This window comes from Silurus aristotelis (assembly GCF_946808225.1).
Source record: "Silurus aristotelis genome assembly, chromosome: 20".
Taxonomy (NCBI): Eukaryota; Metazoa; Chordata; class Actinopteri; order Siluriformes; family Siluridae; genus Silurus; species Silurus aristotelis.
This window is the reverse complement of record NC_139593.1, coordinates 1,195,013-1,214,219: the sequence shown is the minus strand read 5'-3', so window position 1 is coordinate 1,214,219 and position 19,207 is coordinate 1,195,013. Positions and strand designations below refer to the sequence as shown.

The 19,207-nt window shown below is 44.9% G+C and overlaps 1 protein-coding gene across 1 annotated transcript in view; it reads left to right on the top strand.

Annotated features, from left to right (window-relative positions):
* The window catches only part of gpr108 (G protein-coupled receptor 108), a gene marked incomplete at its 5' end in the record, with an annotated part of 26,274 nt that extends 7,078 nt beyond the window's left edge, over window positions 1-19,196 (top strand). The window contains 11 exons of the mRNA XM_083522099.1: window positions 13,342-13,488; window positions 13,587-13,720; window positions 13,907-13,982; window positions 14,617-14,690; window positions 14,788-14,905; window positions 15,592-15,722; window positions 15,798-15,841; window positions 15,966-16,015; window positions 16,148-16,231; window positions 16,394-16,515; window positions 16,905-19,196. Of these exons, the coding sequence (XP_083378225.1) occupies window positions 13,342-13,488; window positions 13,587-13,720; window positions 13,907-13,982; window positions 14,617-14,690; window positions 14,788-14,905; window positions 15,592-15,722; window positions 15,798-15,841; window positions 15,966-16,015; window positions 16,148-16,231; window positions 16,394-16,515; window positions 16,905-16,992 (1,068 nt within the window). The 3' untranslated portion in view covers window positions 16,993-19,196. The remainder of the gene's footprint in view (window positions 1-13,341; window positions 13,489-13,586; window positions 13,721-13,906; window positions 13,983-14,616; window positions 14,691-14,787; window positions 14,906-15,591; window positions 15,723-15,797; window positions 15,842-15,965; window positions 16,016-16,147; window positions 16,232-16,393; window positions 16,516-16,904) is intronic.
* Between the last annotated feature and the right edge of the window lie 11 nt (window positions 19,197-19,207).

Below are 19,207 nucleotides of genomic sequence, written 5' to 3'. Positions count from 1 at the left end.
CCCTCAGTGTGAGTACATCTACACAACATCTACACAAGCCCTACTCCCTCAGTGTGAGTACATCTACACAACATCTACACAAGCCCTACTCCCTCAGTGTGAGTACATCTACACAACATCTACACAAGCCCTACTCCCTCAGTGTGAGTACATCTACACAACATCTACACAAGCCCTACTCCCTCAGTGTGAGTACATCTACACAACATCTACACAAGCCCTACTCCCTCAGTGTGAGTACATCTACACAACATCTACACAAGCCCTACTCCCTCAGTGTGAGTACATCTACACAACATCTACACAAGCCCTACTCCCTCAGTGTGAGTACATCTACACAACATCTACACAAGCCCTACTCCCTCAGTGTGAGTACATCTACACAACATCTACACAAGCCCTACTCCCTCAGTGTGAGTACATCTACACAACATCTACACAAGCCCTACTCCCTCAGTGTGAGTACATCTACACAACATCTACACAAGCCCTACTCCCTCAGTGTGAGTACATCTACACAACATCTACACAAGCCCTACTCCCTCAGTGTGAGTACATCTACACAACATCTACACAAGCCCTACTCCCTCAGTGTGAGTACATCTACACAACATCTACACAAGCCCTACTCCCTCAGTGTGAGTACATCTACACAACATCTACACAAGCCCTACTCCCTCAGTGTGAGTACATCTACACAACATCTACACAAGCCCTACTCCCTCAGTGTGAGTACATCTACACAACATCTACACAAGCCCTACTCCCTCAGTGTGAGTACATCTACACAACATCTACACAAGCCCTACTCCCTCAGTGTGAGTACATCTACACAACATCTACACAAGCCCTACTCCCTCAGTGTGAGTACATCTACACAACATCTACACAAGCCCTACTCCCTCAGTGTGAGTACATCTACACAACATCTACACAAGCCCTACTCCCTCAGTGTGAGTACATCTACACAACATCTACACAAGCCCTACTCCCTCAGTGTGAGTACATCTACACAACATCTACACAAGCCCTACTCCCTCAGTGTGAGTACATCTACACAACATCTACACAAGCCCTACTCCCTCAGTGTGAGTACATCTACACAACATCTACACAAGCCCTACTCCCTCAGTGTGAGTGCATCTACACAACATCTACACAAGCCCTACTCCCTCAGTGTGAGTACATCTACACAACATCTACACAAGCCCTACTCCCTCAGTGTGAGTGCATCTACACAACATCTACACAAGCCCTACTCCCTCAGTGTGAGTGCATCTACACAACATCTACACAAGCCCTACTCCCTCAGTGTGAGTGCATCTACACAACATCTACACAAGCCCTACTCCCTCAGTGTGAGTGCATCTACACAACATCTACACAAGCCCTACTCCCTCAGTGTGAGTGCATCTACACAACATCTACACAAGCCCTACTCCCTCAGTGTGAGTGCATCTACACAACATCTACACAAGCCCTACTCCCTCAGTGTGAGTACATCTACACAACATCTACACAAGCCCTACTCCCTCAGTGTGAGTACATCTACACAACATCTACACAAGCCCTACTCCCTCAGTGTGAGTACATCTACACAACATCTACACAAGCCCTACTCCCTCAGTGTGAGTACATCTACACAACATCTACACAAGCCCTACTCCCTCAGTGTGAGTCTACAATCTACACAAGCCCTACTCCCTCAGTGTGAGTACATCTACACAACATCTACACAAGCCCTACTCCCTCAGTGTGAGTACATCTACACAACATCTACACAAGCCCTACTCCCTCAGTGTGAGTACATCTACACAACATCTACACAAGCCCTACTCCCTCAGTGTGAGTGCATCTACACAACATCTACACAAGCCCTACTCCCTCAGTGTGAGTACATCTACACAACATCTACACAAGCCCTACTCCCTCAGTGTGAGTACATCTACACAACATCTACACAAGCCCTACTCCCTCAGTGTGAGTACATCTACACAACATCTACACAACATCTACACAAGCCCTACTCCCTCAGTGTGAGTACATCTACACAACATCTACACAAGCCCTACTCCCTCAGTGTGAGTACATCTACACAACATCTACACAAGCCCTACTCCCTCAGTGTGAGTGCATCTACACAACATCTACACAAGCCCTACTCCCTCAGTGTGAGTGCATCTACACAACATCTACACAAGCCCTACTCCCTCAGTGTGAGTACATCTACACAACATCTACACAAGCCCTACTCCCTCAGTGTGAGTACATCTACACAACATCTACGCAAGCCCTACTCCCTCAGTGTGAGTACATCTACACAACATCTACACAAGCCCTACTCCCTCAGTGTGAGTACATCTACACAACATCTACACAAGCCCTACTCCCTCAGTGTGAATACATCTACACAACATCTACACAACATCTACACAAGCCCTACTCCCTCAGCGTGAGTACATTTACACAACATCTACACAAGCCCTACTCCCTCAGTGTGAGTGCATCTACACAACATCTACACAAGCCCTACTCCCTCAGTGTGAGTACATCTACACAACATCTACACAACATCTACACAAGCCCTACTCCCTCAGTGTGAATACATCTACACAACATCTACACAACATCTACACAAGCCCTGCTCCCTCAGTGTGATTACATCTACACAACATCTACACAAGCCCTACTCCCTCAGTGTGAGTGCATCTACACAACATCTACACAAGCCCTACTCCCTCAGTGTGAGTACATCTACACAACATCTACACAAAATCTACACAAGCCCTACTCCCTCAGTGTGAGTACATCTACACAACATCTACACAAGCCCTACTCCCTCAGTGTGAGTACATCTACACAACATCTACACAAGCCCTACTCCCTCAGTGTGAGTGCATCTACACAACATCTACACAAGCCCTACTCCCTCAGTGTGAGTACATCTACACAACATCTACACAAAATCTACACAAGCCCTACTCCCTCAGTGTGATTACATCTACACAACATCTACACAAGCCCTACTCCCTCAGTGTAAGTACATCTACACAACATCTACACAAGCCCTACTCCCTCAGTGTGAGTACATCTACACAACATCTACACAAGCCCTACTCCCTCAGTGTGAGTACATCTACACATCTACATAACATCTACACAACATCTACACAAGCCCTACTCCCTCAGTGTGAGTACATCTACACAACATCTACACAAGCCCTACTCCCTCAGTGTGAGTACATCTACACAACATCTACACAAGCCCTACTCCCTCAGTGTGAGTGCATCTACACAACATCTACACAAGCCCTACTCCCTCAGTGTGAGTGCATCTACACAACATCTACACAAGCCCTACTCCCTCAGTGTGAGTACATCTACACAACATCTACACAAGCCCTACTCCCTCAGTGTGAGTACATCTACACAACATCTACACAACATCTACGCAAGCCCTACTCCCTCAGTGTGAGTACATCTACACAACATCTACACAAGCCCTACTCCCTCAGTGTGAGTACATCTACACAACATCTACACAAGCCCTACTCCCTCAGTGTGAATACATCTACACAACATCTACACAACATCTACACAAGCCCTACTCCCTCAGCGTGAGTACATTTACACAACATCTACACAAGCCCTACTCCCTCAGTGTGAGTGCATCTACACAACATCTACACAAGCCCTACTCCCTCAGTGTGAGTACATCTACACAACATCTACACAACATCTACACAAGCCCTACTCCCTCAGTGTGAATACATCTACACAACATCTACACAACATCTACACAAGCCCTGCTCCCTCAGTGTGATTACATCTACACAACATCTACACAAGCCCTACTCCCTCAGTGTGAGTGCATCTACACAACATCTACACAAGCCCTACTCCCTCAGTGTGAGTACATCTACACAACATCTACACAAAATCTACACAAGCCCTACTCCCTCAGTGTGAGTACATCTACACAACATCTACACAAGCCCTACTCCCTCAGTGTGAGTACATCTACACAACATCTACACAAGCCCTACTCCCTCAGTGTGAGTGCATCTACACAACATCTACACAAGCCCTACTCCCTCAGTGTGAGTACATCTACACAACATCTACACAAAATCTACACAAGCCCTACTCCCTCAGTGTGATTACATCTACACAACATCTACACAAGCCCTACTCCCTCAGTGTAAGTACATCTACACAACATCTACACAAGCCCTACTCCCTCAGTGTGAGTACATCTACACAACATCTACACAAGCCCTACTCCCTCAGTGTGAGTACATCTACACATCTACATAACATCTACACAACATCTACACAAGCCCTACTCCCTCAGTGTGAGTACATCTACACAACATCTACACAAGCCCTACTCCCTCAGTGTGAGTACATCTACACAACATCTACACAAGCCCTACTCCCTCAGTGTGAGTGCATCTACACAACATCTACACAAGCCCTACTCCCTCAGTGTGAGTGCATCTACACAACATCTACACAAGCCCTACTCCCTCAGTGTGAGTACATCTACACAACATCTACACAAGCCCTACTCCCTCAGTGTGAGTACATCTACACAACATCTACACAAGCCCTACTCCCTCAGTGTGAGTACATCTACACAACATCTACGCAAGCCCTACTCCCTCAGTGTGAGTACATCTACACAACATCTACACAAGCCCTACTCCCTCAGTGTGAGTACATCTACACAACATCTACACAAGCCCTACTCCCTCAGTGTGAATACATCTACACAACATCTACACAACATCTACACAAGCCCTACTCCCTCAGCGTGAGTACATTTACACAACATCTACACAAGCCCTACTCCCTCAGTGTGAGTGCATCTACACAACATCTACACAAGCCCTACTCCCTCAGTGTGAGTACATCTACACAACATCTACACAAGCCCTACTCCCTCAGTGTGAGTACATCTACACAACATCTGCACAAGCCCTACTCCCTCAGTGTGAGTACATCTACACAACATCTGCACAAGCCCTACTCCCTCAGTGTGAGTACATCTACACAACATCTGCACAAGCCCTACTCCCTCAGTGTGAGTACATCTACACAACATCTGCACAAGCCCTACTCCCTCAGTGTGAGTACATCTACACAACATCTACACAAGCCCTACTCCCTCAGTGTGAGTACATCTACACAACATCTACACAAGCCCTACTCCCTCAGTGTGAGTACATCTACACAACATCTACACAAGCCCTACTCCCTCAGTGTGAGTACATCTACACAACATCTACACAAAATCTACACAACATCTACACAAGCCCTACTCCCGCAGTGTGAGTGCATCTAAACAACATCTACACAACCCATACTCTCTCAGTCTGAGTACATCTACACAACATCTACACAACATCTACACAAGCTCTACACAAGCCCTACTCCCTCAGTGTGAGTGCATCTACACATCTACACAAAATCTACACATCTACACAAGCCCTTCTCCCTCAGTGTGAGTACATCTACACAGCATCTACACAACATCTACACAAGCCCTACTCCCTCAGTGTGAGTACATCTACACAACATCTACACAAGCCCTACTCCCTCAGTGTGAGTACATCTACACAACATCTGCACAAAATCTACACAACATCTACACAAGCCCTACTCCCTCAGTGTGAGTACATCTACACAACATATACACAAGCCCTACTCCCTCAGTGTGAGTACATCTACACAACATCTACACAACATCTACACAAGCCCTACTCCCTCAGTGAGTGCATCTACACAACATCTACACAAGCCCTACTCGCTTAGTGTGAGTACATCTACACAACATCTACACAAGCCCTACTCCCTCAGTGTGAGTACATCTACACAACATCTACACAACATCTACACAACCCCTACTCCCTCTGTGTGAGTGCACCTACACAACATCTACACAAGCCCTACTCAATCAGTGTTAGTACATCTACACAACATCTACACAAGCCCTACTCCCTCAGTGTGAGTACATCTACACAAGCCCTACACCCTCGGTGTGAGTACATCTACACAACATCTACACAAGCCCTACTCCCTTAGTGTGAGTACATCTACACAACATCTACACAAGCCCTACTCCCTCAGTGTGAGTACATCTACACAACATCTACACAAAATCTACACAACATCTACACAAGCCCTACTCCCTCAGTGTGAGTGCATTTAAACAACATCTACACAACCCATACTCTCTCAGTGTGAGTACATCTACACAACATCTACACAACCCATACTCTCTCAGTGTGAGTACATCTACACAACATCTACACAACATTTACACAAGCCCTACTCCCTCAGTGTGAGTGCATCTACACATCTACACAACATCTACACAAGCCCTACTCCCTCAGTGTGAGTACATCTACACAACATCTGCACAAAATCTACACAACATCTACACAAGCCCTACTCCCTCAGTGTGAGTACATCTACACAACATCTACACAAGCCCTACTCCCTCAGTGTGAGTGCATCTACACATCTACACAAAATCTACACAACATCTACACAAGCCCTACTCCCTCAGTGTGAGTACATCTACACAACATCTACACAACATCTACGCAAGCCCTACTCCCTCAGTGTGAGTACATCTACACAACATCTACACAAGCCCTACTCCCTCAGTGTGAGTACATCTACACAACATCTACACAAGCCCTACTCCCTCAGTGTGAATACATCTACACAACATCTACACAACATCTACACAAGCCCTACTCCCTCAGCGTGAGTACATCTACACAACATCTACACAAGCCCTACTCCCTCAGTGTGAGTACATCTACACAACATTTACACAAGCCCTACTCCCTCAGTGTGAGTGCATCTACACAACATCTACACAAGCCCTATTCCCTCAGTGTGAGTACATCTACACAACATCTACACAAGCCCTACTCCCTCAGTGTGAATACATCTACACAACATCTACACAACATCTACACAAGCCCTGCTCCCTCAGTGTGATTACATCTACACAACATCTACACAAGCCCTACTCCCTCAGTGTGAGTGCATCTACACAACATCTACACAAGCCCTACTCCCTCAGTGTGAGTACATCTACACAACATCTACACAAAATCTACACAAGCCCTACTCCCTCAGTGTGAGTACATCTACACAACATCTACACAAGCCCTACTCCCTCAGTGTGAGTACATCTACACAACATCTACACAAGCCCTACTCCCTCAGTGTGAGTGCATCTACACAACATCTACACAAGCCCTACTTCCTCAGTGTGAGTACATCTACACAACATCTACACAAAATCTACACAAGCCCTACTCCCTCAGTGTGATTACATCTACACAACATCTACACAAGCCCTACTCCCTCAGTGTAAGTACATCTACACAACATCTACACAAGCCCTACTCCCTCAGTGTGAGTACATCTACACATCTACATAACAACTACACAAGCCCTGCTCCCTCAGTGTGATTACATCTACACAACATCTACACAAGCCCTACTCCCTCAGTGTAAGTACATCTACACAACATCTACACAAGCCCTACTCCCTCAGTGTGAGTACATCTACACAACATCTACACAAGCCCTACTCCCTCAGTGTGAGAACATCTACACAAGTCCTACTCCCTCAGTGTGAGTGCATCTACACAACATCTACACAAGCCCTACTCCCTCAGTGTGAGTACATCTACACAAGCCCTACTCCCTCAGTGTGAGTACATCTACACAACATCTGCACAAGCCCTACTCCCTCAGTGTGAGTACATCTACACAACATCTGCACAAGCCCTACTCCCTCAGTGTGAGTACATCTACACAACATCTGCACAAGCCCTACTCCCTCAGTGTGAGTACATCTACACAACATCTGCACAAGCCCTACTCCCTCAGTGTGAGTACATCTACACAACATCTGCACAAGCCCTACTCCCTCATTGTGAGTGCATCTACACAACATCTACACAAGCCCTACTCCCTCAGTGTGAGTACATCTACACAACATCTACACAAGCCCTACACCCTCAGTGTGAGTACATCTACACAACATCTACACAAGCCCTACTCCCTCAGTGTGAGTACATCTACACAACATCTACACAAGCCCTACTCCCTCAGTGTGAGTACATCTACACAACATCTACACAAAATCTACACAACATCTACACAAGCCCTACTCCCGCAGTGTGAGTGCATCTAAACAACATCTACACAACCCATACTCTCTCAGTCTGAGTACATCTACACAACATCTACACAAGCTCTACACAAGCCCTACTCCCTCAGTGTGAGTGCATCTACACATCTACACAAAATCTACACATCTACACAAGCCCTTCTCCCTCAGTGTGAGTACATCTACACAGCATCTACACAACATCTACACAAGCCCTACTCCCTCAGTGTGAGTACATCTACACAACATCTACACAACATCTACACAAGCCCTACTCCCTCAGTGTGAGTACATCTACACAACATCTGCACAAAATCTACACAACATCTACACAAGCCCTACTCCCTCAGTGTGAGTACATCTACACAACATATACACAAGCCCTACTCCCTCAGTGTGAGTACATCTACACAACATCTACACAACATCTACACAAGCCCTACTCCCTCAGTGAGTGCATCTACACAACATCTACACAAGCCCTACTCGCTTAGTGTGAGTACATCTACACAACATCTACACAAGCCCTACTCCCTCAGTGTGAGTACATCTACACAACATCTACACAACCCCTACTCCCTCTGTGTGAGTGCACCTACACAACATCTACACAAGCCCTACTCAATCAGTGTGAGTACATCTACACAACATCTACACAAGCCCTACACCCTCAGTGTGAGTACATCTACACAACATCTACACAAGCCCTACTCCCTCAGTGTGAGTACATCTACACAACATCTACACAAGCCCTACTCCCTCAGTGTGAGTACATCTACACAACATCTACACAAAATCTACACAACATCTACACAAGCCCTACTCCCGCAGTGTGAGTGCATCTAAACAACATCTACACAACCCATACTCTCTCAGTCTGAGTACATCTACACAACATCTACACAACATCTACACAAGCTCTACACAAGCCCTACTCCCTCAGTGTGAGTGCATCTACACATCTACACAAAATCTACACATCTACACAAGCCCTTCTCCCTCAGTGTGAGTACATCTACACAGCATCTACACAACATCTACACAAGCCCTACTCCCTCAGTGTGAGTACATCTACACAACATCTACACAACATCTACACAAGCCCTACTCCCTCAGTGTGAGTACATCTACACAACATCTGCACAAAATCTACACAACATCTACACAAGCCCTACTCCCTCAGTGTGAGTACATCTACACAACATATACACAAGCCCTACTCCCTCAGTGTGAGTACATCTACACAACATCTACACAACATCTACACAAGCCCTACTCCCTCAGTGAGTGCATCTACACAACATCTACACAAGCCCTACTCGCTTAGTGTGAGTACATCTACACAACATCTACACAAGCCCTACTCCCTCAGTGTGAGTACATCTACACAACATCTACACAACCCCTACTCCCTCTGTGTGAGTGCACCTACACAACATCTACACAAGCCCTACTCAATCAGTGTTAGTACATCTACACAACATCTACACAAGCCCTACTCCCTCAGTGTGAGTACATCTACACAAGCCCTACACCCTCGGTGTGAGTACATCTACACAACATCTACACAAGCCCTACTCCCTTAGTGTGAGTACATCTACACAACATCTACACAAGCCCTACTCCCTCAGTGTGAGTACATCTACACAACATCTACACAAAATCTACACAACATCTACACAAGCCCTACTCCCTCAGTGTGAGTGCATTTAAACAACATCTACACAACCCATACTCTCTCAGTGTGAGTACATCTACACAACATCTACACAACATCTACACAACCCATACTCTCTCAGTGTGAGTACATCTACACAACATCTACACAACATTTACACAAGCCCTACTCCCTCAGTGTGAGTGCATCTACACATCTACACAACATCTACACAAGCCCTACTCCCTCAGTGTGAGTACATCTACACAACATCTGCACAAAATCTACACAACATCTACACAAGCCCTACTCCCTCAGTGTGAGTACATCTACACAACATCTACACAAGCCCTACTCCCTCAGTGTGAGTGCATCTACACATCTACACAAAATCTACACAACATCTACACAAGCCCTACTCCCTCAGTGTGAGTGCATCTACACAGCATCTACACAAGCCCTACTCCCTCAGTGTGAATACATCTACACAACATCTACACAAGCCCTACTCCCTCAGTGTGAGTACATCTACACAAAATCTACACAACATCTACACAAGCCCTACTCCCTCAGTGTGAGTACATCTACACAAAATCTACACAACATCTACACAAGCCCTACTCCCTCAGTGTGAGTACATATACACAACATCTACACAAGCCCTACTCCCTCAGTGTGAGTGCATCTACACAACATCTACACAGCCCCTACTCCCTCAGTGTGAGTACATCTACACAACATCTACACAAGCCCTACTCCCTCAGTGTGAGTACATCTACACTACATCTACACAAGCCCTACTCCCTCAGTGTGAGTGCATCTACACAACATCTACACAAGCCCTACTCCCTCAATGTGAGTGCATCTACTCAACATCTACACAACCCCTCCCCCCCTTAGTGTGAGTGCATCGACACAACATCTAAACAAGCCCCTACTCCGTCAGTGTGAGTACATCTACACAACATCTACACAGCCCCTACTCCCTCAGTGTGAGTGCATCTACACAACATCTACACAACATCTACACAACCCCTACTCCCTTAGTGTGAGTGCATCTACACAACATCTACACAACCCCTACTCCCTCAGTGTTAGTGCATCTACACAAGCCCGTCTCCCACAGTGTGAGTGCATCTACACAACATCTACACAGCCCCTACTCCCTCAGTGTGAGTGCATCTACACAACATCTACACAACCCCTACTCCCTCAGTGTTAGTGCATCTACACAAGCCCGTCTCCCACAGTGTGAGTGCATCTACACAACATCTACACAGCCCCTACTCCCTCAGTGTGAGTGCATCTACACAACATCTACACAAGCCCTACTCCCTCTGTGTGAGTGCATCTACACAACATCTACACATCTACACAACATCTACACAGCCCCTACTCCCTCATTGTGAGTGCATCTACACAACATCTACACAAGCCCTACTCCTTCAGTGTGAGTGCATCTACACAACATCTACACAGCCCCTACTCCCTCAGTGTGAGTGCATCTACACATCTACACAAGCCCTTCTCCCTCAGTGTGAGTGCATCTACACAGCATCTACACAAGCCCTACTCCCTCAGTGTGAGTGCATCTACACAACATCTACACAAACCCTACTCCCTCAGTGTGAGTGCATCTACACAACATCTACACAGCATCTACACAACCCCTACTCCCTCAGCATGAGTGCATCTACACAACATCTACACAGCATCTACACAATCCCTACTCTGTCAGTGTGAGTGCATGTACACAACATCTGCACAACATCTACTCCCTCAGTATGAGCGCATCTACACAACATCTACTCCCTCAGTGTGAGTGCATCTACACAACATCTACACAACCACTACATCCTCAGCGTGAGTGAGTGCATCTACACAACATCTACACATCTACACAACCCCTACTCCCTCAGCATGAGTGCATCTACACAACATCTACACAACCCCTACTTCCTCAGTGTGAGTGTATCTACACAACAACTACACAACCCCTACTCCCTCAGTTTGAGTGTATCTACACAACATCTACACAACCCCTACTTCCTCAGTGTGAGTGTATCTACACAACATCTACACAAGCCCTACTCCTTCAGTGTGAGTGCATCTACACAACATCTACACAGCCCCTACTCCCTCAGTGTGAGTGCATCTACACATCTACACAAGCCCTACTCCCTCAGTTTGAGTGCATCTACACAACATCTACACAAGCCCTACTCCCTCAGTGTAAGTGTATCTACACAACATCTACACAGCCCCTACTCCCTCATTTTGAGTGCATCTACACAACATCTACACAAGCCCGTCTCCCTCAGTGTGAGTGCATCTACACAACATCTACACAAGCCCGTCTCCCTCAGTGTGAGTGCATCTACACAACATCTACACAACCCCTACTCCCTCAGTGTGAGTGCATTTACACAACATCTACACAACCCCTACTCCCTCAGTTTGAGTGCATCTACAAAACATCTACACAACATCTACACAAGCCCGTCTCCCTCAGTGTGAGTGCATCTACACAACATCTACACAACCCCTACTTCCTCAGTGTGAGTGCATCTACACAACATCTACACAAGCCCTACTCCCTCAGTGTGAGTACATCTACACAACATCTACACAAGCCCTACTCCCTCAGTTTGAGTGCATCTACACAACATCTACACAAGCCCGTCTCCCTCAGTGTGAGTGCATCTACACAACATCTACACAAGCCTGTCTCCCTCAGTGTGAGTGCATCTACACAACATCTACACAACCCCTACTCCCTCAGTGTGAGTGCATTTACACAACATCTACACAACCCCTACTCCCTCAGTTTGAGTGCATCTACACAACATCTACACAAGCCCTACTCCCTCAATGTGAGTGCATCTACACATCTACACAACATCTACACAGCCCCTACTCCCTCATTGTGAGTGCATCTACACGACATCTACACAGCCCCTACTCCCTCATTGTGAGTGCATCTACACAACATCTACACAAGCCCTACTCCCTCAGTGTGAGTGCATCTACACAACATCTACACAGCCCCTACTCCCTCAGTGTGAGTGCATCTACACAACATCTACACAAGCCCTACTCCCTCAATGTGAGTGCATCTACACATCTACACAACATCTACACAGCCATTACTCCCTCATTGTGAGTGCATCTACACGACATCTACACAAGCCCTACTCCCTCAGTGTAAGTGCATCTACACAACATCTACACAGCCCCTACTCCCTCAGTGTGAGTGCATCTACACAGCATCTACACAACCCCTACTCCCTCAGTGTGAGTGCATCTACACAACATCTACACAAGCCCTACTCCCTCAATCTGAGTGCATCTACACATCTACACAACATCTACACAGCCCCTACTCCCTCATTGTGAGTGCATCTACACAACATCTACACAAGCCCTACTCCCTCAGTGTAAGTGCATCTACACAACATCTACACAGCCCCTACTCCCTCAGTGTGAGTGCATCTACACAGCATCTACACAACCCCTACTCCCTCAGTGTGAGTGCATCTACACAACATCTACACAAACCCTACTCTCTCAGTGTGAGTGCATCTACACAACATCTACACAACATCTACACAACCCCTACTCCCTCAGTGTGAGTGTATCTACACAACCCCTACTCCCTCAGCGTGAGTGTATCTACACAGCATCTACACAAAACCTTGTAACAAAACAACCGTTGTGTGTGTTTAGGTGGAGATCAGGGAGAAGAACACAGATGGTTTTCTCTCGGCTTCTGAGATTCCTCTACCGCGGCTCTACATTAGCATGGCTGCACTGTTCCTCACAGCAGCCATCATCTGGACATCAACGCTGCTCAAACACAAGTATACACATGCGCTCACACACACACACACACACACACTAGCATAATACTAGTCAAAACAATGTATATTGCTGTAGCTGTTTATAATGCTGATTGTGTGTGTGTGTGTGTGTGTGTGTGTGTGTGTGTGTGTGTGTGTGTGTGTGTGTGTGTGTGTGTGTGTGTGTGTGTGTGTGTGTGTGTCCAGGTACAGTGTGTTTAAGATCCACTGGCTGATGGCAGCACTCGCCTACACAAAAGCCGTGTCCTTGGTTTTCCACAGTGTGAGTAAAACAGCACATTGTGACATCACTCTGTGCTCTGATTGGTTAAAACATGTCCTCCATCCTCACCCTCAGTATCTGCATCACTGTACTGATTTATGTTGTATGGAATAATTTTTCCAGTGTGTCAGTATTTGATTGTTTATTTAGAGGTTAACTGATAGTAGCTAAAATGGATACTGGATAAAAGAAATCTATTACACTCCACGTAAAATATTACTGAACTTTATTACACAAAAACAATATGTTAAAAAACACTACTGAATCATGATGATATAAATGTGTTTTAATTATATTAATAAAATATTGAGCAAAAAAAGATGCATTTAAACTGAAACATGAAGTAAAACTTTAAATAAAAATAAATAACAAAAAACCCAGTTACATCCAAAATGACCAGCACATGGCATCAGTGAATCACCTCTAGGGGCCGCTCTTGCACCGTATAACACAACCCGGAAAAACTATTACTATGGATTTTTGCCAATAGTTCCATCACTCAATTATCAGTGCAGAATAATCGACAAAAACGATAAATCAATCGACCTCTAATTAGATTATCAGATTTTATGTTTGAATTTAATTTTCTTTAAATTCTGTAATGCCTTATTTGTTAAATGTGTTTATTGTTTAGATTAATTATCACTTCATCAACATGGAGGGGCATCCTATCGAAGGCTGGGCTGTAATGTACTACATCACTCACCTGTAAGTGTGTGTGTGTGTGTGTGTGTGTGTGTGTGTGTGTGTGTGAGAGAGAGAGTCCTTGTTATAGGTTAATTCTGTGTGTAATGTGTGTGTGCAGCCTGAAGGGAGCGCTGCTGTTCATTACTCTGGCTCTAATAGGAACCGGCTTCGCTTTCATCAAGTACATTCTCTCTGACAAGGAGAAGAAGATCTTCATGATTGTCATCCCTCTTCAGGTATGGGGGTGGGGGTGGTGGTGATTTGTTGCGTTTTGATTGGATGGTTGGTTTTTGCTCCTCCTGTGTACCATAAAACTGATTATTTGATTTGATTGAATTGGTTATTAGTTGATTAACTGGCTGGTTGTGTAAGAGATTGATTGGGTGTGGCGGTGTTTGGTTCATTCTTTGATAGTCTTATTTTTCTGGCTGATTGGTTAATGATTAGTTTTGATTGATTAATGGATAAAATGCTAAATTGATTAGCAAATGGGATAAATAATTAATGGATTGTGTGGGTAAGTGGCTGATGGTTTAGTTTGTTTAGATTTTTTTATTGGTTGTTGAAGATTATTATTAATTATTATAATATTGTTTATTCAGTTTATTGATTGGTTTGTTGAGTCATTGATTTATGATCAGTTTAAATTGATTTATTAATAAATAATTAATTGGGTAATTCATTATTAATGTTCTTTTGTAGTTGGTGAATTGATTCTGTTGGTTTATTGATTAATGAATAAATTGCACACGCTGATTGATTGATTGATTGATTGGTGGTGTGGTGAGTGGGTGATTTTGGTTAAATAGTCACTGTTTTTGCTTTGCTGATTATTATTGAGCCTTTTGGGTTATTAATTGATTTAATAGATTGAATGACACATTGATTTGTTTGATTAATTGGCTAATTGATTGATGCACAGGTGTTGGCTAACGTGGCGTACATCATCATCGAGGAGACGGAGGAAGGCTCGAGTGAGTACGCACTTTGGAGGGAGATCCTGTTCCTCGTAGACCTCATCTGCTGCGGAGCCATCCTCTTCCCCGTTGTCTGGTGTGTGTGTGTGTGTGTGTTTCTGTAAAGTGTGTAGTAGCACTGTTTGAACGATGGTGTGTTACTTTGTTTCAGGTCAATTCGACACCTGCAGGAAGCCTCTACTACAGACGGCAAAGGTGTGTGTCATTTATTACATCAAATCTGACCAAAGTCTTTGTGTGGGATCTCAGATTTTAAGTGTGTGTGTGTGTGTGTGTGTGTGTGTGTGTGTGTGTGTGTGTGTGTGTGTGTGTCCTGTAGCTGCTATGAATCTGGAGAAGCTGAAGCTCTTTAGGCATTACTACGTGATGGTGAGAGTTTTTGTTGTTTCATTGTTAATAAATAAAACGCTTAAAGGTATTTCAGTTTTTAAGTGTGTGTGTGTGTGTGTGTGTGTGTGTGTGTGTGTGTGTGTGTGTGTGTGTGTGTGTGTGTGTGTGTAGATCGTATGTTATATCTACTTCACGAGGATCATCGCCATCCTGCTGAAGGTCACTGTACCCTTCCAGTGGCAATGGTGCCAAGAGGTGTGATTGCCCCGCCCCTTTTCATGACGTTATCAATTCCTGTTTCTATATCTGGAAAGTAGGCAAATCCTTATCCTCTGTGTGTGTGTGTGTGTGTGTGTGTGTGTGTGTGTGTGTGTGTGTGTGTGTGTGTGTGTGTGTGTGTGTGTGTCCTCCCTGCAGTTCCTGATAGAGGTGTCCACCCTGGTGTTCTTCGTGTTAACGGGCTTTAAGTTCCGCCCTGCATCTAATAACCCCTACCTGCAGCTGCCCCAGGACGAGGAGGACCTGGAGATGGACGAAGTGTAAGACACACACACACACACGCACACACACCGTACACAGCTCTTTTCCATAGTTTCCATTCATTTTCCTGGTTCCTCTCCTTCAGTGTCTACTGGTTCTTTAGGCTTTTACATCTCCATACGTACATTCTCTAATTAAATTCTTCTTCCTAGCTCTAGCAGTTTCTCAACGTTCTCCAAGATTCCCTCAATCCAGATCGCTCTTTTAGTTCTCCGTTATGGACTTCATACCATCTCTATGAAAACGCACAGAACATGACAATTAATTTAACCTTTACACTGAGCTCCATGATCTTCTGTCCTGAAGATGACCCAAAACTGACTGTTACAAAGCTCTGAAACTGGAGACTCCTTCTGTAAATGTAGAAACGCTCTCTGTGTGTCCACAGTGTGACTGAGTCGGGGGTGTTGGAGGGCATCTCCAAGGTGAAGAAGACATCCAACGGCCGTGAGAGACACCGAGAGCCTGCCTTGTGATGATGAGACTCTGGGGGGAGGAGCCTGGACTGTTATACTCCACCCCCTTTATCCATCCATTCCGCCAACTGTTGCTTCCGAGACATCTAAAGAAGCGATTGTCTATGCAAGAAAAGGGGGAGGAGGAGGAGTAGGGCTCTCGCTGTGTGTGTGTCTGTCTGTCTGTTTGTCGCGTGTGTGTGTGTGTGGGGGGTTCTGAATTGTTACGTTAGAAGGAAATAAAAATTATCCTGATTAAAGAAAAAGGGGCCCAGAGCAGAGCCGAGAGGGACACCGGTTTCATCAAATGATCATATTTTCTCCCCTTTAATAAGTGATCTGATCTCTAATCCGATCTGATCCGTCTCACCCTCCTCTCTTTTTCCTCCTCCTCCTGTTTTTCTCTCCTTATCCAAAGATTTACAATCATTTAGAAGCAGAAAAACCTTCTTTATAGGAACACTTTAGTCAAAAAAGGAAACTCTAGGAGTCCAAAATCAGTCAGACATTGAGACTGGTGTCTAATCATTTACCTGTTCAGATCTCACAGGCACTGCGAGGCTTACGTCTGATGATTCATGTCTACAGTTTGTACAGGGGCTAAACGAAGTGTTTAACATTGTAAGCCTGTCGTAGCCTTTTGCGGTGAAGAGGATTTGATTGTTTTGGAGAATTGTTTTGTTTCCTCACGTTCCTTCAGCTGTGTTCGCTCTTAATCAAACCTGAATCGCTTCCTCTTTATTATTGAACTGATGATTATTTTTTGCGTGTTTTTGGTTTTATTTCTAACGTGGTGGTGTGTTTTCAAAAAACTTTCTCTCGTCTCGTGTCTCGACTCCATCAAACCCTTGACCCTCAGCCAGTCTGAACCCCCCCCCCCAGAACTAGCGAAGTTTTCTATTTGAAGATTTGAAGAGGGAACAAGGATCTCTGTAGACCTCATTTGAGAGAAGCACAATTTAACAAAGTAAAGGCATTCCGGCAGAGTTTCCTGTTCAGAATGGTGTGAGAATAAATAAACTCCTTTGCCGCTTTGCTCTCACACTACCATGCTAGCTGGTTAGAACGTTTGACCGTTGATCTCAGGATGAGATTTAGACTTTACACACTTTTTGGCTGGTGGTATTGAGCTAAACTCCCCCAGCGCCAGGTCCAGAATCAAGTTAATGTGTCTGGTTTAGAAAATCTGGTTTAAATGACATCTGGTAGCCCCACCCCCTTTATGTCAGTATGATTTCATTTCCTAGAAGTTTGGTAGGTTTTAATGAACTGACCTAGCGAAGTGCTTCATCTGTCATCTGGTTTTCATTGTTTCAAGATCAGGCTATTGAGATGCCACTAAGACAGTGGACTATGAATCCGTGTTCACTTTCGCCCAAGCGTTCAGCTCATCCTGCTTTAATCTACCAGTTTATGATGGCTAACCATTCACCCATCCCTGCTCTGCTAATCCTGACCCATCCAACACCTAGCACTAGCTAACACCCAGTCTTTCCGCTAATGCTTTTCTCAAAAAGACACCTCTTTATCGCCAGACCACCAGAGAATACTAATAATTCATGATGTTTAGCTGCGTATGATGATCAAGATGTTCCTGTTGTAGAATCTGGACATGTTCTTCAAAGCTGCAGAGACTTTGATGTCACATGACCAGCTTTGTAACACTTCGATTGTGATTTGGTACCGTTGTGGATCCGAAGCCGTGATGATGTTAATACCGAACTAATTATGTAAAAATAACACGTTATCGCTAATACAGGTGTTAATGGCCAGGCTAATGTTAGCCCTGGTTTGTTTATGCTAATGGTTACAGAAGTGAGAAGTGTTTACAGTGTGGTCTTTAAATGAAACCGGAGCAACACGATGTCCTGAATACCGAGCGATGCCTTTTCTCAGAGTGCACGTTTCTGTTCACGCCGTTCCGGACGGCTCGATGAGTGATTCCATTGTTTGTCGTGTTTTTATTTTTGTTGGGGGTTTTTTTTTTGGTTTTGTTTGTTTGTGGTGACTCGGAATTCTTTTTCTTCACTCCGCTCTTCATTCACTCCGAGGAACACCTGAGGAACATCTATGTTCACTATCATCCTGGACACCACCACTGATTAGAGTCTTATAGCGCTACCAAGGGCTGTGAATTTTGTAGATGTTTCCTGCTAGCTTGATTTCTCTTGCTAGTTTAACGCGATGAGTGTGAGGATGTTTCAAATAAAAGGAAGTGAAAACACGGTTTTATTTT